The sequence below is a fragment of the Asterias amurensis genome, chromosome 14, assembly GCF_032118995.1.
Source record: "Asterias amurensis chromosome 14, ASM3211899v1".
Classification (NCBI taxonomy): Eukaryota; Metazoa; Echinodermata; class Asteroidea; order Forcipulatida; family Asteriidae; genus Asterias; species Asterias amurensis.
In genome coordinates this window covers 17,904,754-17,929,965 of record NC_092661.1, presented here as the reverse complement: position 1 = coordinate 17,929,965, position 25,212 = coordinate 17,904,754, and the positions used below count along the sequence as shown (strand labels likewise).

Here is a 25,212-nt window from a genome sequence, read left to right as displayed (position 1 = left end):
AATAACGGTCTCTTTATATACCGCCCTCTATTTTGATAATTTTAACGGTCTCCTTATATACCGCCCTCTATTTCGATGTTTTTAACGGTCTCCTTGTATACCGCCCTCTGTTTTCAAATGTATGGGCAGCGCCATCTTGGTTTTATTATTAACGGTCTCCTTGTATACCGCCCTCTATTTTTACGTTTTTAACGGTCTCCTAAAACAGCGCCCCTTTTGCCAATAATTAGTTAGTCTTTAATTAATTATGGCGGCGCGTTGGAGTGCAAAATTGGGGATTTGTAAATGTATTATAATATTAAATGAAAACATCATTGTCATTAAAGCTGTCGCGCACCAGGGGGTTAGTAAGTAAAAATTGGGCAAAAAAGTAAAATTGCAGTTTTTGTAACCAAAAATTCTGGCTAAAAAAGGCTCATTTTTAAAAATTTTGCCAAATTTGTTTTTATCTGAAACCACACCAAAATGCAAGTTTAACCCCTTGCAGTTTTATTGATTCAAAATTTTGGCTTAAAAAGGCACATTTTTTAAAAATTGGGCCGAAAAATTAAATTATCTGAAATCGCTTCAAAATACAAGTTTAACCTCTTGCAGTTTTTGTAACCAAAAATTCTGGCTCAAAAAGTCTCATTTTTAAAAATTGGGCCAAAAATAAAATTATCTGAAATCGCTTCAAAATACAAGTTTAACCCCTTGCAGTTTTTTAAACCAAGAATTCTGGCTCAAAAAGGCCCATTTTTAAAAATTGGGCCAAAAATTAAATTATCTGAAATCGCTTCAAAATTACAAGTTAAACCCCTTGCAGTTTTTTTAACCAAATATTCTGGCTCAAAAAGGCACATTTTTAAAAATTTGGCCGAAAAATAAAATTATCTGAAATCGCTTCAAAATACAAGTTAAACCTCTTGCAGATTTTTTAACCAAATATTCTGGCTCAAAAAGGCACATTTTTAAAAATTGGGCCAACAAATAAAATTATCTGAAATCGCTTCAAAATACAAGTTTAACCTCTTGCAGTTTTTGTAACCAAAAATTCTGGCTCAAAAAGTCTAATTCTTAAAAATTGGGCCAAAAGTAAAATTATCTGAATTCGCCTCAAAATACAAGTTTAACCTCTTGCCGTTTTTAACCAAATATTCTGGCTCAAAAAGGCACAGTTAAAAAAATTGGGCCAAATTTGTTTTTATCTGAAACCACACCAAAATGCAAGTTTGCAGTTTTTTGACCCAAAATTCTGGCTCAAAAATTTGGCCAAAAATTAAATTATCTGAAGTCGCTTCAAAATACAAGTTTAACCTCTTGCAGTTTTTGTAAACAAAAAATTCTGGCTCAAAAAGGCTCATTTTAAAAAATTTGGCCAAAAATTAAATTATCTGAAACCGCTTCAAAATACAAGTTTAACCTCTTGCAGTTTTTTTAACCAAAAAATATTCTGGCTCAAAAAGACACATTTAAAAAAAATTGGCCAAAAATAAAATGATCTGAAATCGCTTAAAAATACAAGTTTAACCCCTTGCAGTTTATTTTTACCAAAAATTCTGGTTAAAAAAGCCAATTTTTATTTATTTTTATTTGGCCGGTAAACAAAATTATCTGAAACCGCGAGATCTTGCGGGAGCCAGTCACGTATCCCTGTGGTCTTTTGTTAGGTACAGGTGATAGGAACCAGCCAAACAGGTACCCGATCACCGCCTTCCACCAGCGTACCTGGGTCAGGGTACTCGTCGGCTTGAGGCAGAGACGCACATTCAAAATGGTAGCTATCCATGCTTGTGTTAACGGTATTAATACTGTGGATGTTTTACGACCATTTGGTGTGATTTAATGTTCCTAGAGGTAAGCTTTATCGTGTAGTTTATTTCAATTCATAAGGATAGTAATAGGCCAATGTCAAATCGCAAAAAGTCATGAAACGGGTAGTTTGCGGCATTTCTGTGTCCACCTTCTTACATGTAAACACGGCACTTGACAGCGGCATGCGCCACATACACAGGCCGGAAGATAGCTGTAACGTTTGGCCTATGGCGTAGGTTTGGGTGTGTGCCACCTAATTGAATTGAATTGAATTGAATTGAATTGAATTGAATGGTTTATTCGTCAAGTATATAAAAATACATGACATTTACAATGGCAACTTGCCGTCAATCAAATGAAACACTACGACTTTTCATGCTAATTTTGGTTACATAATAATTGTTTACCACATAATATAAGTGTATTTCTACTATCTAGCAGTGGATAGAGATCGAAAATGTATGGGTCTATAGGTCTACAGCTACAGTACTCGTTTCGGATCCCCAAACATGTAGTAGCCTACATAACGTCAGCTGCTGTTAACCGCTTCCAAACACCGTTTAAAGTCACCTGTGGTATGGTGTCATATTATTGCTTAAGGGTCTGACGTTTCGACCGTAGCAGATTCTTTCTCAAAGGCTGGTGTTCTAAAATTGGTTAAAGTATGGCACTATTAAGCCTACACGTTATAATTCATTCCCCAAACTGTTTGTATTTTTAATACACTGCAATGAAGGGGGTTGGTTGGTCGATCTTAGCTGTAATAGTGTTTCCATATTGTTGTATTGTTCTTTGTTTTGTTATTGTAAATGAGTGGGGTCTCTACTCGACAAGCTTATATGCTTCTTGGAGACCCCCGTCCTCATACAAAATCCTATGGTAGTAATATTTTCCTTAATCATCATATTATATAATGTTATTACATATTACTTTTCTTTGTGTGTGGTAAAAATAAAAGAAATGAATGAATATGTGAAACCCCGAATAACAAAACGATGATATTAAATTTATAAGTTCTGGTTGATAATCTTATTCAATGTCGTGTGTTTTAAAATCTTGTCTATTTCACTGCACAAAAAAGGTGAAAGCTAGAGTAGTTACCCATAATCATAGGAACTTCGGTAATAGTTTAGTTGACGTTTTAGTCGACACTTTATTTGTACATCTTTAAAATGGTAGGTGTACTGTTTGATAAACGAAAACGTAGTACTACCCTTTATGCTTACAATATTTTAGAAATGTTTACCTTTTTCGTTGACGAAAATAGTTAAAACTTGGAGTTATATTTTACAGACAGAAGTTTTGTTTGAAATGTTAAATCAAGGCCATCTTAAAAATATGATGCTATAAGCTATAAGAAAATGTACAATTATTTGTACATAGCGAAAAAATAATACGTTCAACATAAATTGATGAACAAATAAATTAAGCAAAATTATAATAAAGAAACTGAATATAGTATTTTTTAAAACACAAATTTATTCGAACAAAACAATAAAAGTTTTTAATAAATTCTTGTACCAAAAATCCGTAAGAAGAAAACAAGAATCTTGATGTCGACCACTTAAAGAAGCTGAATCCTAGCTAAATTTCTTAGCTGAATTTATGTTCAAACGGTCACAAAATCATGCATTTAACACCCAGGGAAAATAACCATCATTCTATTCGATTCCCCTTTTGTTGACCCCTCCAATAACGAAACGATACAAATACTACTAAGAATTAAAATATTAAAAAAAAAACAATTCCCCATATGAGCGAACACCCGTATACAATGTCAAACCATCCAGTCCGAACCCGATCTCAATAATTATGCCTTATTCAAACTAAAAAAAAAACCAACACATGTAAAATCTAGCGAGACTAATGTTCCACTAATCACGGCATGAACGAGATTCTAAGTACTACCCTTCATATTCCAGCTCTAGGTCTGTTCCTTCACTCCGCAACGATGTACAACCGAAGCAGACACTCAAATACTATCCAACTAAAACACCTGTGAAATTATGGCCCCTCGCTACTTGATGTCCTTGGTCCGCAATCCACTCCTGGTCGTCAACCCGGCTCAGCCTATACCGGCTGATATCACGTCGAGATACCCACCAAGAACACTTCATGACTCGAACCATGTTGTTCTCCCGTCATGTTGATCCTATCGGGTAGACCTACCATCCTTCTCCTCAACAACCCCAGTGTATCCCCATCAATGGTCAGACCAATAATTCATTCAATCTGTTTCCTATGTGAACTTCTTTCATACCTACAGCGTATACACCTGAAACTCAAATATCATTTGAAGTCCGAACCACAGAATACTATGCCTATATGTTTCCTTAGTAAGTGCCTTCATTCGCAAGTATAAAGCACTAATTTCCCCATGCCATAGTATCCCTTGTAAACTACTCCACTCGCAAATTATTTACTAAGTATAAAGCGTATAAAGCACTAATTTCCCCATGCCATAGTATCCCTTGTAAACTACTCCACTCGCAAATTATTTACTAAGTATAAAGCGTATAAAGCACTAATTTCCCCATGCCATAGTATCCCTTGTAAACTACTCCACTCGCAAATTATTTTACTAAGTATAAAGCACATATTTCCCATGCCATAGTATCGTGTGTAAGTATGAACCGAAGGTTCATCAAGTCAAAAATGCGAATTATCCTGGGGGGACCCAAGTGGGTGTTGTAGGTGGGCGTCGGACTCCGAAGCGAACAATCCCCGGTTCGAGCCACGATGGTGACAGTGCGGTGAGTGGCCGGCCGCGAAGTCTCGACCCACCGCGCAGTGGCACCCACCGCTCATACTCGCTTAGAAAAGAAACTTAAAACTTAAAACGAACCTATGATCTTTTTTAAATAGATTTTTTTGGTTTTTAATAAAAACAGATGTTTTAAAACGCCGACTTTCCCCCCTAGTGGGATTCGATCCCGGGACCTTTTGGTTCAGAGTCCAGAGTCCTTCCACTAGACCACTGCTCCTCTTACTTCAATTGCGTTCGAGTTTAATTATAAACCTTAGAATGAACAACTTTAAATCAAAACGTAGTAAAAGAACCTCCAAGGATTCGATCCCGGGACCTTTCGGTTCAGAGTCCAGAGCCCTTCCACTGGACCACTGCTCCTCTTACTTCAATTGCGTTCGAGTTTAATTTTAAACCTTAGGATGAACAACTTTAAACCAAAACGTAGTTAAAGAACCTCCAAGGATTCGATCCCGGGACCTTTCGGTTCAGAGTCCAGAGCCCTTCCACTGGGCCACTGCTCCTCTTATTTCAATTGCGTTCGAGTTTAATTATAAACCTTAGGATGAACAACTTTAAACCAAAACGTAGTAAAAGAACCTCAATGGATTCGATCCCGGGACCTTTCGGTTCAGAGTCCAGAGTCCTTCCACTGGACCACTGCTCCTCTTACTTCAACTGCGTTCGAGTTGAATTATAAACCTTAGAATGAACAACTTTAAATCAAAACGTAGTAAAAGAACCTCCAAGGATTCGATCCCGGGACCTTTCGGTCCAGAGTCCAGAGTCCTTCCACTGGGCCACGGCTCCTCTTACTTCAATTGCGTTCGAGTTTAATTATAAACCTTAGGATGAACAACTTTAAATCAAAACGTAGTAAAAGAACGTCAAAGGATTCGATCCCGGGACCTTTCGGTTCAGAGTCCAGAGTCCTTCCACTGGACCACTGCTCCTCTTACTTCAATTGTGTTCGAGTTTAATTATAAACCTTAGGATGAACAACTTTAAATCAAAACGTAGTAAAAGAACCTCCAGGGATTGATCCTAGGACCTTTCGGTCCAGAGTCCAGAGCCCTTCCACTGGGCCATCGATCCTCTTACTTGAAACGCGTTCGAGAATAATTTCACACCAAATACTTAAATTCAACAACGGGCCAGCCAAATGGTAACTACTGGTATAATAGCATGGCTTCCCATTCGCTTTGAGAGCCGAGCTTTGGGCGCAGGCTTTCCCACAAAATGTCACAGACATATTCTTTGATATTTGAGTGGGTTTTCATGTGTGCAGTTAAACCACCTTAGAAAGCCAGCTTTCCCACAAATATAATAACCAAAATAATAGATTGGAAAGATTGAAACCACGAACAGAGGAAAATTGTAACCAAAACAATATTGGAACTGTTGAACCATGATCTGTTAATGGAACTAACATCCACGGAACTATGACACTAAAACACCATAATTTGAACCGTGATAACACTTTTTTTAAATCCATTTGAACTTTGATTAAAAACCAGTCTCCTTAGCACAATCATTTGAACCATTATAACTGGTGATATTATGGTAATACACCCTGAACCAATAAAAATACAGAATACATGTAAAACGGGGGTGTAATTTGTTCGTGTTCGAGGATGGGATTCAATTTAGACCTGATTTAATAGACAAACAAAAAATTTTCTTAATCATGATTGAGGAACCTAAAACTTTTTTTCTGTTTTCTGTCAAGGCAGAGTAACTGAACTTACGCAAACACTAGTTGAAAGAAAAACTAAAATTCAACAATTCTGTTTAATGTTGTATGTTGTATGATTATGATAATGGATGTTTCATGAAGGCTCCATCCACTCGTGCTTGGAACAAGAACTATGAATTTGAGGGTGAAAACCACTGAGACCCCCTGCCTACTCCTACCAGCTAAGCAACACATCACAACACTCCGGACAAAATGTGAATGTAAGTATTTTAGTAGTTCTGTATATATATATTGATATTGTGCTTGTAGAATAAAGCAAATTATTAAACAACTTGTAAAAGCATTTTTAATTGTGAAGGTGCTTCACTTGCCTGATAAATTTATTCTTCACTCGATCAACTGGCCCAAGGAAAACATCTTGCTTAACAAAAGATGAAATCACTGGTTCTTAAAGGGACACACCGGCTCACCGTTTACGCAATTTAGGGGTGTAGAATCATAAATAATGTTTTTATAGATGGTTGCTGTAAAAAAAAATCATCAAAATGTCACGTATTTAGCGAAAAATGATTTTAAAATACCAAGGCGGCCATATTATAACAAGCTTCCGTTACACGGACTCTTTGAATGTGAATCTTACGTTAGATTTTTCACCATTATTTACATTTTGTAGCGATAATTTGAATACATGATCTTTTTCGTCAATTATTCGTAAATAATTTTGTAAAAAAAAACATTTAAATTTGGTTAAGTAAGTTACTTTTAGACGGCTGAAAGTAAAACTAGCCCGGACGGTCACGTGATTGTTTGTACCACTTTTTGGTTATTAGAACAATCACGCGACCTGCGTTTTTGTCTTAAAATGCTCAAAAACGGCTAAATTTGATGATTTTTTTTAAGGACTGTTCTTCTTCATTCCTGGAAGACCGTTGAAGTCATATCTTAGTCTATTTTGTAGCCCAAATAGCCCAATTCGGCCGGTGTGTCCCTTTAAAAGCAAGTACCTGTCTTTATTCTTCCCCACCCACTTGATAACAGTTTTAAAACTCTTTCGCTACAAGTTTTCCTTACCCCGCCCACTTGCTAAAAGTTTTAAAATTCTTTCACTGGCAAGTTTTCCTAACCCCGCCCACTTGTTAAAAGTTTTAAAACTCTTTCACTACAAGTTTTCATTACCCCGCCCACTTGCTAAAAGTTTTAAAACTCTTTCACTGCAAGTTTCCCTAACCCCGCCCACTTGCTACAAGTTTTAAAACTCTTGGTGGCGCCCTTTCGTTGTTTACATAACGAGCGATAGTCGTGCTTTTAAAGTTTCATTCCTTCTAACTTAGACGTTAAGTTACATCATCTTTCTAGTTTAAATAATCATTAACATTGATCTGAATCTAAATCATCGATATTGATTAGAATATTAGAGCAAACTTACGACTATCGATTTTGGGGTCATTCGCTGATGCTCAGGAAAAGGGGAATTTTTTCTCTCAACTTCACTCTCACTCTGTCTCCGTCTCGGTCCTCATTCTGCCGCATCTCTATTCAGTCTCATCAGAGACTCAATCATCTCAGTCGTCAACTTCATCTTCACAAATCGAGCCCAACTAAGATCAACCAAGATCAAGAGAATGTCTGCTGATTGCTGAGTGAAAAGTAACCATTGCCATCATTTCTTGTTCGATAGATCGTTGCGTACGGTAATATTTCGCCTCCACTGCCTGTGAACGTCACCACTCGTTGCCATGGTATGGATGGTACACAAAAGCTAGGTCGCTTAAAAAGTTAAGGTAACACTTCAATTATTGAACACGATCCTTAGTATCTGGTATGAACTGTATAAAGGGAAATACTTATCATTTTCTTTCATTGTCAGATCTTTTGTTTTGTGAGTTTTTTTAAAAGAAGATAAATCACAATCCACTCGCCAAAATATATTTCTTTGCCTTCCTCCTCTATTTATAGGCTAGGGGACACCAGTTTGAATCCCACCAGGGGCACAGTGTGCATTGGGTTTTTAGTCCCTACCTGATTGCGTGGGTTTTCCCTGGAATAAATTGTCAGGGGTTTTCCTCCCTATATAAATGAAACTTTCTTTGTCATCTCTTTATTTTGGGTGCTTGGTTAATTAATAATAACAATTATCTTCAGTTTTCTGAGGTCTTTGGCTTCACAACCAGAATTAATTAATGAGATTAAATGAAATCAATTGGCCAGTTTCAGATGTGGACGCGTCATGGTGACATTAATTGGTTTGGGTAAATCTGTCCCAAACAGGTACTTTTAAATTATGATGAAAACTTGAACTTTTAAATACAATTTTGTTTATAGACTGAATTAAGACAAAGAGCATCACCATGGCATCAGCAGTAAGGGCTTCCTGTGTCTTCCCCAAACTTTTTCAACGAGGCATTTCTCAAGTGTTGAAAGCGTCTGGAAATACAAAAACACACTATGCTGCAATAAAGGTATTAACAAGTGTTTCGCTTTACACCAAATTGAGCATCCCTAATCCAATGTTAATTTATTCATCATCAGTTTACCAGTGCGACCCTCATCTGTCCAACATAAAGTATGTCAAGTTCTGTGGTTTCCGAATACTGCCCTCAATGCAGCCAGAGAGACAGTTTATTAACCGCTGTCACTTTACTAAATGTGGATTAATTTGATGCTCTTGATAAAAAAAAGTCCCTTTTTTGTTGTTTCCTTTTTTTCACTGTAGTGTAAGCATGGCATTGATGTACTTCACAAAAGCCCCCCCAAAAAACAAACACTATCTAAAACTATACAGAAAAGACGATTAAGTACACAAGAAAAGAAGATAAAAGTCTAACCCAGTAAACAAAAAAGCAAACACACAGAAAAAAGAGAAGTTTTATTGTAGAAATATTGTGTCTTTTTTGATAATATAGTCACAGCATTTCGCTGACAAAACCCTTCTGTCTCTATTTGCTTTCTTATTTGAAAGTATTTTTTGTTTTTCTTTTTCTTTAAAGAATCCAGTGACAAGGTTAAAAAGTTCTGGACCAGAGGGACTAAGACCCAAAAGTTCAAGATGGCGTATTTTAAGACGTACCTTGACAGTGGTTGTCTCGGTTCCGCTCATTAGCCTCGGAGCATATGCAGTAATGGACAGCACCAGGCGAAGGAAAGTTTACGTAACTGGACAAGGCTTTATAAGGTTTTTCAGGTAATAGCTTAAATCCTATACCATATGGCGAATCCCAAGGGAAGGGGATATTGGATGTCAATAATCATAATTGCTTCTCTCCATCTAGTAGTACAAAATGAATAGGTACCAACCAGAGCTGGGGAGTATTCTGTGATGGACTGGTATACTCGCCAGGGGAAATAGTATTATTCACAGTCATTAAAGGCACTGACGACTATTGGTAGCTACTCAAAATAATTATTAGCATAAAAACTTACTTGGTAAGAAGCAATGGAGAGCTGTTGATAGTATAAAACATTGTGAAAAACGACTCCTTCTGAAGTAACGTAATTTGATTTCTAGACATCAGACTTAAATTTTGTGGTCTCGGAATCAAGCATCTGAAAGCACACAACTTCGTGTGACAAGGGTGTTTTTTCTTTCATTATTATCTTGCAACTTCGACTACCAATTGACCTCAAATTTGCACAGGTTTGTTATTTTATGCATATGTTGAGATACACCTAGTGAGATGACTGGTCTTTTACAATTACCAATAGTGTCCACTGTCTTTAAATGCCATTGAAAACGGATATATAAATACTGGCCTGATGAAACATATTGGCTCGAGACTTTTACCCAGTATTCTGCAGCAGAGAATATTTATATCAAAACTAAAATTACACAATTATACAATATTAAAAAAATAGTAATAAAATTATAGTGGCTTTTTATATAGCACTCAGGTCTGTCATGCAGTGATGCTCTTGGTGCTTCAACATTATTACCCCTGGTCACTGTGCCTTAAATCATTCCTTAAACCATCTCAGCTCCCTGGGGAGTATACAGCCAGTGCTGCCAAATATGTAGCGCACTAAGCTAATCAATCACAAGAACCAACTCTACCCTCACAGGTACCCATTTACCCCTGAAAGATAGATGTCATGATGCAACAGAGTCGATTACAAAACCTTGTTAGAGGAATGCTTTCTACATGATATAATAAAGAGAACATTAGAAACTCACGGCACTGATTTAAAAATCTCCTATGTGTATGTATTTTTTTCTTCCCCTATAATCTATACGTTGTCTTTAACGTTCTTATTTTTTGTACTTTGCATTTTTACCTGTGAAATTAATTAATGAGATGAAATCCAATGTTCTTTTTTGTGTGTGTGTAGAACGTTTTATATTGGTACCGTCATCACTCTGGACTACAAATGGAATCTTTGGAACCTTGATGAAGGATCGGATGAGTACCAGACTGCATTCACTGCCTGCAATGAACGTACCGGGGATCGAATCCTCCAAGGTTGTCTGACAAACAGGGGAATGTACATCAAGCTTGGGCAGGTCCTGGTCACTGCAAACTATGTCCTGCCTAAGGAGATTCTACTGAAGCTGTCTGTATTGCATGATAAAGCACTGACAAGAGAATACAAAGAGGTATTGTAACAATATTGGTTCTAACATAGCGCAATCCTAGTAGCTAGATCAAGGTCTTTTTAACATTATTATTCCTGTTCATTGTGCATACTTTTTAGACCACAATTCCACGTACTTCTTAACTCTCTTGGGAGCATACAACCCCAAGCTTCTTATTAGCACTGAGGGGTTAATCCAACACAATACTGTCTCAACCCTCTCAGGTTCCCATTAATACTTCTGGGTCAAGAGAAGCAATTATGGTTAAGTGCCTTGCTCAAGGGTGATGGCTAACCAATAATTGGGGACCCATGTGGACGATAATGTTGTCAAAATCTTAGCTTACATTAGTACTTACGGTACTTGAGAATTGCGAAAAGAAAAAGTCTCAATCTCCATTGGCTCACAGATCTACGCTTGTGGCCTGAATTGTTGTGTGTATTTAAACACAGTAGTTGACAACTGTCCACAGTACATCTCATATTGATTAAAACTTCAATGGTTTTTCTTTACATGAAGCTTGATCAATTATTTCAAGAAGACTTCAATTGCAAACCAGATGAGATGTTTAAGGAGTTTGACTCACAGCCAATAGCTGCAGCAAGTCTAGCCCAAGTTCATCGTGCAGTTACACATGATAACCAACAAGTAGCTGTCAAGGTGTGTGTACCCAACGCTGTATACCCTGTCCTCCCCAAACCCAGTAGCCCAGCTAATAAGGCTAAAGAAGTAGCTGTCAATGTATGATGTTTACCCCACCCCGTATACCCTTTTATCCCAGTAGCCCAGTAGCCCAGTAAGGCTAAAGAAGTAGCTGTCAATGTATGATGTTTACCCCACTCCGTATACCCTTTTATCCCAGTAGCCCAGTAGCCCAGTAAGGCTAAAGAAGTAGCTGTCAATGTATGATGTTTGCCCCACTCCGTATACCCTTTTATCCCAGTAGCCCAGTAGCCCAGTAAGGCTAAAGAAGTAGCTGTCAATGTATGATGTTTACCCCACTCCTTATACCCTTTTATCCCAGTAGCCCAGTAGCCTAGTAAGGCTAAAGAAGTAGCTGTCAATGTATGATGTTTACCCCACTCCGTATACCCTTTTATCCCAGTAGCCCAGTAGCCCAGTAAGGCTAAAGAAGTAGCTGTCAATGTATGATGTTTACCCCACTCCTTATACCCTTTTATCCCAGTAGCCCAGTAGCCCAGTAAGGCTAAAGAAGTAGCTGTCAATGTATGATGTTTACCCCACTCCTTATACCCTTTTATCCCAGTAGCCCAGTAGCCCAGTAAGGCTAAAGAAGTAGCTGTCAATGTATTATGTTTACCCCACTCCGTATACCCTTTTATCCCAGTAGCCCAGTAGCCCAGTAAGGCTAAAGAAGTAGCTGTCAATGTATGATGTTTACCCCACTCCTTATACCCTTTTATCCCAGTAGCCCAGTAGCCCAGTAAGGCTAAAGAAGTAGCTGTCAATGTATGATGTTTACCCCACTCCGTATACCCTTTTATCCCAGTAGCCCAGTAGCCCAGTAAGGCTAAAGAAGTAGCTGTCAATGTATGATGTTTACCCAACTCCGTATACCCTTTTATCCCAGTAGCCCAGTAGCCCAGTAAGGCTAAAGAAGTAGCTGTCAATGTATGATGTTTGCCCAACTCCGTATACCCTTTTATCCCAGTAGCCCAGTAGCCTAGTAAGGCTAAAGAAGTAGCTGTCAATGTATGATGTTTGCCCCACTCCGTATACCCTTTTATCCCAGTAGCCCAGTAGCCTAGTAAGGCTAAAGAAGTAGCTGTCAATGTATGATGTTTACCCCACTCCGTATACCCTTTTATCCCAGTAGCCCAGTAGCCCAGTAAGGCTAAAGAAGTAGCTGTCAATGTATGATGTTCACCCCACTCCGTATACCCTTTTATCCCAGTAGCCCAGTAGCCCAGTAAGGCTAAAGAAGTAGCTGTCAATGTATGATGTTTACCCCACTCCTTATACCCTTTTATCCCAGTAGCCCAGTAGCCCAGTAAGGCTAAAGAAGTAGCTGTCAATGTATGATGTTTACCCCACTCCTTATACCCTTTTATCCCAGTAGCCCAGTAGCCTAGTAAGGCTAAAGAAGTAGCTGTCAATGTATGATGTTTACCCCACTCCTTATACCCTTTTATCCCAGTAGCCCAGTAGCCCAGTAAGGCTAAAGAAGTAGCTGTCAATGTATGATGTTTACCCCACTCCTTATACCCTTTTATCCCAGTAGCCCAGTAGCCTAATAAGGCTAAAGAAGTAGCTGTCAATGTATGATGTTTGCCCCACTCCGTATACCCTTTTATCCCAGTAGCCCAGTAGCCCAGTAAGGCTAAAGAAGTAGCTGTCAATGTATGATGTTTACCCCACTCCTTATACCCTTTTATCCCAGTAGCCCAGTAGCCCAGTAAGGCTTAAGAAGTAGCTGTCAATGTATGATGTTTACCCCACTCCTTATACCCTTTTATCCCAGTAGCCCAGTAGCCCAGTAAGGCTAAAGAAGTAGCTGTCAATGTATGATGTTTACCCCACTCCTTATACCCTTTTATCCCAGTAGCCCAGTAGCCCAGTAAGGCTAAAGAAGTAGCTGTCAATGTATGATGTTTGCCCCACTCCGTATACCCTTTTCTCCCAGTAGCCCAGTAGCCCAGTAAGGCTAAAGAAGTAGCTGTCAATGTATGATGTTTACCCCACTCCGTATACCCTTTTATCCCAGTAGCCCAGTAGCCCAGTAAGGCTAAAGAAGTAGCTGTCAATGTATGATGTTTACCCCACTCCGTATACCCTTTTATCCCAGTAGCCCAGTAGCCCAGTAAGGCTAAAGAAGTAGCTGTCAATGTATGATGTTTACCCCACCCCGTATACCCTTTTATCCCAGTAGCCCAGTAGCCCAGTAAGGCTGAAGAAGTAGCTGTCAATGTATGATGTTTACCCCACTCTGTATACCCTTTTATCCCAGTAGCCCAGTAGCCCAGTAAGGCTAAAGAAGTAGCTGTCAATGTATGATGTTTGCCCCACTCCTTATACCCTTTTATCCCAGTAGCCCAGTAGCCCAGTAAGGCTAAAGAAGTAGCTGTCAATGTATGATGTTTACCCCACTCCTTATACCCTTTTATCCCAGTAGCCCAGTAGCCCAGTAAGGCTAAAGAAGTAGCTGTCAATGTATGATGTTTACCCCACTCCGTATACCCTTTTATCCCAGTAGCCCAGTAGCCTAGTAAGGCTAAAGAAGTAGCTGTCAATGTATGATGTTTGCCCCACTCCTTATACCCTTTTATCCCAGTAGCCCAGTAGCCCAGTAAGGCTAAAGAAGTAGCTGTCAATGTATGATGTTTACCCCACTCCGTATACCCTTTTATCCCAGTAGCCCAGTAGCCCAGTAAGGCTAAAGAAGTAGCTGTCAATGTATGATGTTTACCCCACTCCGTATACCCTTTTATCCCAGTAGCCCAGTAGCCCAGTAAGGCTAAAGAAGTAGCTGTCAATGTATGATGTTTACCCCACTCCGTATACCCTTTTATCCCAGTAGCCCAGTAGCCCAGTAAGGCTAAAGAAGTAGCTGTCAATGTATGATGTTTACCCCACTCCGTATACCCTTTTATCCCAGTAGCCCAGTAGCCCAGTAAGGCTAAAGAAGTAGCTGTCAATGTATGATGTTTGCCCCACTCCTTATACCCTTTTATCCCAGTAGCCCAGTAGCCCAGTAAGGCTAAAGAAGTAGCTGTCAATGTATGATGTTTACCCCACTCCGTATACCCTTTTATCCCAGTAGCCCAGTAGCCCAGTAAGGCTAAAGAAGTAGCTGTCAATGTATGATGTTTACCCCACTCCTTATACCCTTTTATCCCAGTAGCCCAGTAGCCCAGTAAGGCTAAAGAAGTAGCTGTCAATGTATGATGTTTACCCCACTCCGTATACCCTTTTATCCCAGTAGCCCAGTAGCCCAGTAAGGCTAAAGAAGTAGCTGTCAATGTATGATGTTTACCCCACTCCGTATACCCTTTTATCCCAGTAGCCCAGTAGCCCAGTAAGGCTAAAGAAGTAGCTGTCATTGTATTATGTTTGCCCCACTCCTTACACCCTTTTATCCCAGTAGCCCAGTAGCCTAGTAAGTCTAAAGAAGTAGCTGTCAATGTATGATGTTTACCCCACTCCGTATACCCTTTTATCCCAGTAGCCCAGTAGCCCAGTAAGGCTAAAGAAGTAGCTGTCAATGTATTATGTTTACCCAACTCCGTATGCCCTTTTATCCTAGTAGCCCAGTAGCCCAGTAAGGCTAAAGAAGTAGCTGTCATTGTATGATGTTTACCCCACTCCGTATACCCTTTTATCCTAGTAGCCCAGTTAATAACGCTAAGAATTGGCTGTTAATAACGTGGGTTGTGCTTTGTCCCGTGTACCAGGATTGGAAGTGCACAGAAACAAACCGAGAACGCTTATTGTGGAAGAGTAAGGCTTATTTAGCCAGGTTGTTTCTAGTTTACATGGCAAGCACCCTTGCTTACAGGTTTTCTCAGGCTTACGAGCTACAGTGATTAGGTTCTCTTATGAGGCATCCTCGGTTTGATAACCAGAAGTATTTAAAAACATTAAGATTAAAATGGTACGCACTATGAACATTTACGTTTTTTGTTGTTTTAGGTGCAGTATATCAACTTGCGCGACCAATACAGTGGTGACATAAAGACATTAGAGATCATGCTCAACCTTATCCACTGGGTGTTTCCAGATACGATAAACTACAACACCATTCTTAAAGTGAGAAACAAACCCCCATGTTCTTGTAAAAAAAAATCCAATATATTTGGTTTGCAGTAAGACCATGTGAGTCTTGCTGGGAAGATTATGGTCTATTCAGCAAGTAGATACACACATGGTGTTATCTCAAACCAAAAATATATTGATACCTCACCATGCAATGCCTCAAATAATGTTAATGCTGAACAGTTATAAAGCCCCGCTGTCCGCCACAGATGGGCGTTCTTGGTGCGGATATTTGCTCATTATTTTTTACTACAGGTATGCAAAGTTATGAATTATGAGTCAAATTTGTACAGCACCTTATAAAGGTTTACAAGGTGATGAAGCACAATCTGCAGCCATACCACACAATGGGGCAAACCCTTTGGAACAAGCAGTAATCTTGCTTAAAGACACTAGACACGTTTGGTAATTGTCAAAGACAATCTCAAATGAAGTTAAAAAAAAAAAAAAAAAATACTGTTCTTACAAATTATATAAAAAACAAATTCAATAACAAGAGAGGTGAATCAATCCCCACCATGCAAAATCTCAAGTCTTGTAAACATCCTTACTTCTAATTCCTAAAACAGGATATCAAAAAACCTCTGGCCAAGGAACTAGACTTTGAGAATGAGGGTCGGAACTCTGAGCGCTGTGCTACAAATCTTCAGCATCTCAAGTACATCTACGTTCCAAAAGTCAAGTGGGATCATACAAGCAAGGTAAGATTTTGAAATAGATGTTGAAAATATTTGCACTGAAGGGGTAAAGTATGTAATGACGATTTCAATGTGAGGTTAGAGGCTTGTAATTTTTCCCCATTTACATGAGGAACCTTATCAATTTGGAAAATGAGTACATCACAAAAGTGACTTTGATATTTCTCTTGCTCTTACATTTAAGGCCAAGTCACACTGCAGCGATAATAAAACGATCATGATCACGATGCAAAGATAATGCATTCTATTGGTTGAATTGCTCCACGCAGAATACGCACACGCTCATTTAACCAAAAGAATGCGTTATCTTTGCGTCGTTATCGTTATCGTTTTTGTTATCGCTGCAGTGTGACTCGGCCCAAAATAAGACCATCCTACCATTCTACTAAGTTTAATGCTTTGGGCGCCGACGCTCTTACTAAGGGAAAATGTTTTATCATGACTTTCCTACAACAGAGAGTTCTCACAATGGAGTTCATCGAAGGATGCAAGGTCACTGAAGTGGATAAAATGAAAGAGATGGGTCTCAAACCTGCAGATGTAAGTATATGGCACAAAAAATCCCTTGTGGTTTATTACTTAATCTAAATATACTAGATATTTTTTCCTATTTGTACACCATATGTACAAGATTCACACCGGGAATGTTCAGTGGTCTATTGGTCATTTGCTTTAGAATTGAGTTGGGGGAGGCGGGGGGGGGGGGGGGGGGGGGAGCAGGATTAATTCCCACCAAGTAACTTACTGTGACATTTCTTCACAGAAATTAGAAAGTGTTGGTCGAGAGTTTGAATCCCAGGAGTGCCTGAAAAGTAAGGTCTATTGTGTCATTGTAGCGAGGTTTTATCAATGTTTTTTTTGAAAATGGTCATATCTCAATGCTCTTGGAAGAAAAATGGAATAAATTCTATGCAAGAACCATTGGCTTTGTGTGCAAACCCAAGAGAAGCGTGACTGCATTTAAGTCACATTTTGTATGAAACTGCTCTATATAATACTGATGTGACATATTAACGATCCTTGATTTTACAATTCTCTTTGCTTTCTGCAGATTGACCAGAAACTAATCGAAGCCTTTGCTGAACAGATCTTCCGCACAGGTTTTGTGCACGCTGATCCACACCCAGGAAACAGTAGGCCAAGTTTTTGTCTGTAAAAGTGTTGTTAATTCTTTCAAGGAAAAGCCAAATAATGCTAGACTGAAATTTCAGGAAAGTCTTGTATACCTTTAAGTACACTTCGTAGGAAGGAATAAATAGCAAGTTAAATGTGCATCACAAAGTCAAATTACTGGTTTCCAACCTAGTGCTCCTGAGAAAGACTTTGCTAGAGTTGAAATGTCAGGCCATATAACACTATAGAAGAGTTTGCGGTTACACCATGTAATAACAATCTCTAAATGAGTTGGGGTGGTTCTGAAAAGAACCGTTGGGTTAACTCGACGTTTCGATCAGTATGCTCTGATCGTCTTCTGGAGAAAGAGCATACTGATCAGAGCATACTGATCGAAACGTCGAGTTAACCCAACGGTTCTTTTCAGAACCACCCCAACTCATTTAGAGATTGTTATTACATGGTGTTACCGCAAACTCTTCTATATCTTATCTACACCATGCAAAGTTTCAAATCCTACATATAACACTAGTCCCCTTGACTTGTCCGCCATTGCTGGGTCAAACAATTGAAGCGTGCTGGCACGGCGCACAACTCTCAGCCATTGGATGGCTGTTTGATACATTTGTTTAGTGTTGCCAATATTGGAATAAATGTATAAACCTGTCTTCCTTTGACCTCTGTGAGGGTGCCGTTTGGGCTTGTGACAGCATCATATGCAAGGGGTCTGTTAATTGTTCATACATATCGGGACAAATTTACATGAATACATACAATTTTATTGCAGTTTTTGTTCGGAAGGGGAAAGATGGGATGGCAGAACTAGTGCTTCTAGATCACGGCTTGTATGAAGAGTTACCATCAGAGTGAGTTAAATGTTTTAGTGCTATTGTTGTTGTGTGAGGTTAAATGTTGACTAGAGAGTTGAGAAGGTTGTCAGCCGTCGATTTCACCAAACTCTTCCTAACGTAAGACTAATCTTAGGACTTAGGACGAGTCCCAACCCTGCACTGTAGCATGCAGACCTTAAGATTAATCCTAAGTTAGGACGAGTTACTCGTCCTAACTCGAAATAAGACGAGTCCTAACTCGTTATGAAATCGACGGCTGGTGATTTATGCATTCCTGATGACTAGAGATAGTAATACTAGCGCAGGGACCACGGTTTTATGGCATTTTGTGGTCGAGAGGTTAAGTGCTTCGGGCTCAAGTGCTGATAATTCTGATCAGCTGAGTGTGGGTTCAAGTGATGGCCTTTATTGACACTTTTGGGAGTCAAAATAGACACAAAGGAATAGTTGAAATGGTAGATGGGTGTGGAGGTGCCATCCAATGGGTGATTCCTGGACTGACATCAAATGTCACTACTTACTACATATGGTCTGCCATTTTGGGAGTCAAATTGCCTGTAAAGATATTATACAAATGTGACGCCTTAAATGTACACAACACAAGGAGACTTAATAGTTTCCATACCTGCGACCACTTTTTCATTCATCATGAAATTAAATAAGATCCATTTAACCTTATTGAGATATTCCTTTTTGTAAAAATGTTTGGAAAAAGTGGTGGCAGGATAAGAACAATTTGTCAAGGAGACTCCCAAAATGGCCGAACTAAGATTTAACACATTTGAACACATTTGAGATTGTTCTCTTTTCATTCAGTGTGCGGTTAGCATTGGGGAAATTCTGGCGTTCAATTATCCTGAAAGATGAACCGACAATGAAACATAGTGCAGCTGATATGGGAGTCACAGGTATGAAATAATAGTGAGCAAAGTGGTCGAGCAGAGTGCACCAGACTTAGGTTTTGTAGTTCACAGAGTCTGGGTTCGAATCCCGGCTTGGCCGGACACAATGCTTGTGTCCTTGAGCAAGATACTGTACCATTGTGGCATTGTCCTTAGTTTGGGACATAAAGCTGTAGGTCGTGTTTACTATAGGAATAGAACCCAGAACACCTGTCGCGGAAGAGTGGGGTTTAAGTGATCTGGTTCATTGCAGGCACTCTTGTCTACAGTTGTTAAGTTTTTGAGGTGTTTTGTGTTTCATGACCAGATTTTTAAAATAATACTAATAATAATGGAAAAGTTTTTGTATGGCACCACCACTTTTTCATTCGATATGAAATAATATAGTATCTTATTTACCTCAATGATATATTCTTTTTAGTAAAAATGAGTTAAAAAGGGGTGGCACCATACGGAAAGTTATCCATTATAAGTAGGATTTGAAACTTTGCATGGTGGATATACGATATGGAAAGGTTTGCGGTAACACCATGTAATGACTATCTCTAATGAGTTGGGGTGGTTCTGAAAGAACCGTTTGTTTCAACTCAACGTTTCGATCAGTATGCACTGATCGTCTTCTGGCAAAAAATATAGAAAAAATAAAAATAAAAAAATAATGATAATTTTCTCCTGCCGTTTATCAAGGACAATTTTTACTCATAAATATTTTCTAGAGAAATCCTTCAGTTCCCAAATCGTTTTAATTTTTTACAACATTGAGAAACAGTCATGTAGGAAAAGTTTCCGTATGGCGCCACCACTTTTTCATTCGAAATAAAATAATATAGTATCTAATTTCCTGATTGATATATCCCTTTTTGTAAAAATGAGTGAAAAGGTGGTGGCGCCATACGGAAAGTTATCCGTCATGTAATTTGTTATTTTATAACAATACGGTAAAGAACTTACAGTTTTGGGAACTTGTGGTGGGTAAGATAGCTGGTCCTTTCTCTACATGTTTGTAGCAGCTGGATCTGCTAGTATGGTGCATGTGTGACTGCACCATTACATGGCAAACATGGTGCACAAGACTGGCTTACATTTAGGTTTATGTCTGCACTGTATATGGCCATATACCAGAAACTGCTCAAGCATGAAACCACACCAAGCATAGTGTGTGCATGTCTTGATGGACTCCGCTGAAATAGAGAGGTTGCTTATAAAGTTTCTGATTCTATATATCCCTTTAGGAGGGGAAAGGGGACCCATCTTAAAACAGGTGAAACAAATAAAAAAGCAAACAAAAGTCTCTTTTTAAGTTCAAACCCTTATCCATTCAAATGAAAAATTTAATTTGAAATTATTTAAAAACAGCTTTCAATTTCATTCCAATTTTAATTTTTTTTTTTTAATTCTGATTTTTCACAATTTTGAATCGTTCAAAAATACTTCAACTAAGATAGGATGCATGGTAATGGGGTAATTTAAAAAAGGTATAAATTTGAGTGCATCAATAAATTATCTTTATCTGAACTGTGACCTCTGAAATTAATTTGTACCTTTACCTCAATTATATTTTGTAATTGCCCTTTTAAATATGGCAATTTGGCGCTTTATAATTAATAATAATAATTATTATTATTATTATTATTATTATTATGTAGAGTACTTGTTGTTTGGTATGATGGTCACTCAGCGGCCAATAAACATGAAGGCGCGTCGTGGTCTCCACATGACCTTCATCATGCCACCGGAAAAACTACGCAAGATGGCCGAACAGTTTCACAATATGGACGCAAAGGATGCAGATTTGATGAAGGAAAGGCTTAACGAATTTGTTCTGTCACTGCCAAAATCACTGTATTTAATATTCAGGTGTGTGTATTAAGTAATAATTAGTCAACATTCTCTCTAATAGGCAGTGGACACAGTTGGTAATTGATAATTATCAGCATAAAACCTTCCTTGGTGATGAGTAATGAGGACTGGTATAAAACATTGTGAGTACCGGCTCCCTCTGAAGTGACGTAGTTTTGAAGAAAGAAGTAATTTTCCACAAATTTGATTTCGAGACCTCAGATTTAGAATTTGAGGTCTCGAAATCAACCATCTAAAAGCACACAACTTTGTGTGACAAGGGTGTTTTTTCTTTCTCTATTATCTCGCAACTTCGATGTTCAACTGAGCTCAAATTCTCACAGGTTTATTATTTTATGCATGTGTTGAGATACACCAAGTATCTATAGACTATAGTGTCCAGTGTCTTGAACAGTTGTGTACTTGCCAAATGCCTGTTTAATAACAGGACCAGTCAAAATTCACTCATTATTATCTGGCTGGTTAGTTTATTGTAAAAAGTCTTGTTGTTTCATATGAAATATGGGCTATTGAAAAAGCTGACGGACCAGTGAAATGCAAAGCTAACTGGTCCGGCTGGATGGAAAGGATTGTCACTGAACAAATTAAAGGCAAGAATTCAAGAAATACTACACAGTGGATTTGTGAGCTATAATTATTGTATAGTATTCAAATATTGGATGCATGCAAAAGTGCATTGTTGCAGATTATATAAGCATGAGGTGAAATTGGAAAACCCAAATTTCATCAAGTGAAATACGTACATGTACACTATGCGAAAAGCAAGTATTATTATTATAACTGGTTAGTTTGAACTAGTTATTCAGCTGTGCTTTTTCAAATAAGGTTTTGTTCCCTCTTCCCTTAACAAATGTTTTTTTATTCATTTTTTCAATTTCAGAAACATGAACACTGTTCGCTCCATTGATCGTGAGCTTGGCCAACCTGTCAATTACCTCGTTACAATGGGTCGAAGGTTTGTCAGACTTAAACTTTTGAAAGATAACCCACAAACTTGAGGTATTATGTGTGATCTTCTCGCTTTGTATCGATCAGGCATGGCAGGACTCTGATCTAGACACAAACGTCTTCTTACCATTCCTTAAACCCTTCAAGCAGCTACAGGAAAAAATTGACATGCTGGACCTACTGGGGCCCGACGCAATCAGAAAGAAGATTATATTAGGGTTACTTACTTTGTTTGGGGGCACAATTTTTGTTTTAATGGTCTGAATTGGGCCCAATTTTATGGCTCTGCTTACCGTAAGCAAAGAATCGGCGCCTACAGGAACAGGGATTCCGTGCTTACCTCAAGCCGATTTCAAGGGTAAGCAGGGAACTTAGGCTTGTGCGCATGCGTACTCCATGTTACTGGGCATTAAACAGCTAGTGCAGATATTCGGCGCTTGCCATAAGTAGAAAATTGTTGATTAAAAAGCGCCGAATTCGATGGTAAGCAGAGCCATGGAAACGGGCCCTGATGAATTCACTGGACCCACACTAAAGATTTGAGCATTCTGAAAATTCACACATCCGTTCACTTCTAATAGACTAATTTATGTCAGTAAATGTTTATGAAAAAACGTGTTTGTATGAGTGTCCAAAAAGAGTTTCCCTGACAAACAATTTTTTGATGGCTCGAAATACAAGGTGCCTTTTTGACGAAACAAAAATCCTGTAACGGAAAAAGGATTTCAAATTCCCAAGGTGAACTGTTACTTGTATTTGTTGAAGTGGTGTCCCCAACATCTCGTGTGATTGACTAGCACATCAAATTGAAAATAACAAATATGGAATTTGTTTTGTTTTGACAGTGCTGCTGGAGCAATGTTTATCGAATCTCAAGATAGAACTTTTACTGAGAAGATTACTGCATCGTGGCATCGTTTTCTGTATGATTTTACTCTCAGGTGAGTTACGACCATGCGTGTTTGTTTGTTTGAATGATCTTCCCACCAAGTGAACTCGGCAAACTCCCAAAAGGGGATATATACACCAAGCTGGCAACAGCCAATCTCTCTCATACAAACATTGGTTTAACATCTATGATTATGAGCTACACAAATCAAGAAATTGTGATCCAATAACTAGACGACAATATTTATTCTAGTCATTGTGAAATCAGCGGTAAGCTGGGGGATTCGAACCCACAACCTTGTGAATGCAAGTCCTGCAGTCTAACCATTTGACCACAGTGACATTTTGAAGTGGGAGGGTGGGGATAGGAGGGTGGGAGGGTGGGGATAGGAGGGTGGGAGGGTGGGGATAGGGGGGTGGGGTTGGGAATATACATGTAGGGATTGGGTGATCAATAATCAATCAGGGGCCGATTTCACAAAGAGCTAAGATTGATCTTAACTTCAAATCAATTGTTGCTGCTAAAGTAAAGTTGTGATGTCACAATACAAACCACTATGGTCATCATAGACCAATGTTGTCATCCAGCCGCCATCTTAGAGGCGCACAGGATTGGCCAATGAACAACCAATCCTATTGACCTCTAGGTGAGGGCGCCCTACTGAAATGATGTCATGTGCATAAGGTCTATACTGAAAATTGACAGATGAATTTGATTGCTTTGTAAAATCAAGCCAAGGTTGGCACAGTAGTTTCTTCCTTGCCTCTCACCATTGCGACCCTGAGCATTGCTTGTGGATTGTGTTTTCGGTCTCAACTTGATTTTTCAGCCTGATCCATAGCCTACGTGGGTGTTCATCTAATTCCAGGGTTGTTTCCCAATCTCAATGCATCCCCAACCTTAATAATATGCTTCAAGATTCATCTCTGAATAATTACTTAATTGTTTTGTTTCTTTATCGGCACAGGTCTGATCAAGTTATCTACTCGATGATAAACTTAGTCATGCGAGTGGCTATTCAGTTTGGTTTGGTCCGAACACCCAAGATCCAAGATCCTCAACAAAGATTTATGGATAGCTTCCAGTAAATAGGACTCAGGAGTACAATTTGGCGGCCGTTACCATTAACTGTTTTGGTCATTGGCCAGTGATTAACCAAAAGCCAATTCAACCGAAACAGTGACCACTTAAAGGCAGTGGACACTATTGGTAATTGTCAAAGACTAGTCTTCACAGTTGGTGTATCTCAACATATGCACAAAATAACAAACCTGTGAAAATTTGAGCTCAATCGGTCGTCGAATTTGCGAGATAATAATGAAAGAAAAAACACCCTTGTCACACAAAGTTGTGTGCTTTCTAATGCTTGATTTCGAGACCTCAAATTCTAAACTTGAGGTCTCGAAATCGAATTCGTGGAAAATTACTTCTTTCTCGAAAACTACGTCATTTCAGAGGGAGCTGTTATTCACAATGTTTTATACCATCAACCTCTCCCCATTACTTGTAATCAAGAAAGGTTTTATGATGATAATTATTTTGAGTAACTACCAATAGTGTCCACTGCCTTTAAAGGTCCCACTGAAGAAGGTTTTGTATTTATGCACTGGCCATGGCTGGACAACCGGATGTTTTCATCAGTTTTGGCCATCAAGTGGTCCTTCTCAAGGAATAATAACTCAGGAGTTTAAAAATGTTTTAATGACTGCAAGTTTGTTTGTTTATATGTTGTCTATATTGTCTGGTGCTGAATATCTTTGAAGGAATTAACAACGAATGTATTCTAAAAATACTCACAAATGGTTATAGCCATTCCTACCTCTCATAAAAAACATTGGTTTAACAACAAATTGTGAATATGTTTTGATTTGCAGTTCACTAATGATGGTCCCAAGTGTTCATACTTTTGTAGATTAAATTTATGAAAACGTAAAAGTTTTAAAATGTGCCCTGAACAATGTAGTCTTTCTATATGAAAATGTGTGTTTGTCATAAATATCGTTTTAACATAGATTTACCATAAGCGTTTTAAATTCCTGATTTGTTATATAGACGATGCGATCTGTGACATCACATGATTACAAAAGAGCCACAGAGCCTGGACTTCCTGCAGGCATGATTTGTAAACAGCCTAAAGGAAGGAAACATAAAATATTTTATTTTGTGGGGATTTCACTGTCCAATTTTTTTTATCAACGTTTGATATGATGATAGGGGGGCACGTCTGTGGACATTATGACACAATATGTCAACTTTCCCATATGACCAGTGTAGTATCTTGCCTGCCAGAATACTCAAAGAATACAGTAAACAAAGTTTACATGGTCTATAGGATAACGCTAATTTTGAGTGATAAATTCTGTGACTGAGAAATT

General features: G+C 38.6%; 1 protein-coding gene across 1 annotated transcript; it reads left to right on the top strand.

Moving 5' to 3' along the window:
* The first annotated feature begins 7,533 nt into the window (after positions 1–7,533).
* Positions 7,534–25,141, top strand: LOC139947005 (uncharacterized aarF domain-containing protein kinase 5-like). Its single transcript, XM_071944817.1, has 15 exons — positions 7,534–8,017; positions 8,559–8,695; positions 9,224–9,417; positions 10,560–10,824; positions 11,323–11,463; positions 15,454–15,570; positions 16,146–16,277; positions 16,731–16,814; positions 17,326–17,407; positions 18,175–18,253; positions 19,055–19,146; positions 20,787–20,997; positions 21,881–21,955; positions 22,794–22,889; positions 23,805–25,141. The coding sequence occupies exons 2-15, from the start codon at positions 8,585–8,587 to the stop codon at positions 23,923–23,925; spliced, it is 1,800 nt and encodes a 599-aa protein (XP_071800918.1). The 5' UTR covers positions 7,534–8,017; positions 8,559–8,584; the 3' UTR covers positions 23,926–25,141.
* The last annotated feature ends 71 nt before the right edge of the window (positions 25,142–25,212 follow it).

Bases quoted from the DNA above. Each gene is read 5' to 3' on its own strand.
- LOC139947005 (XM_071944817.1), top strand. From the start codon at position 8,585: ATGGCATCAGCAGTAAGGGCTTCCTGTGTCTTCCCCAAACTTTTTCAA. The intron at 20,998-21,880 runs GTGTGTGTATTA...TTTCAATTTCAG, and splicing joins TCACTGTATTTAATATTCAG to AAACATGAACACTGTTCGCT. The intron at 21,956-22,793 runs GTTTGTCAGACT...TTGTTTTGACAG, and splicing joins CTCGTTACAATGGGTCGAAG to TGCTGCTGGAGCAATGTTTA.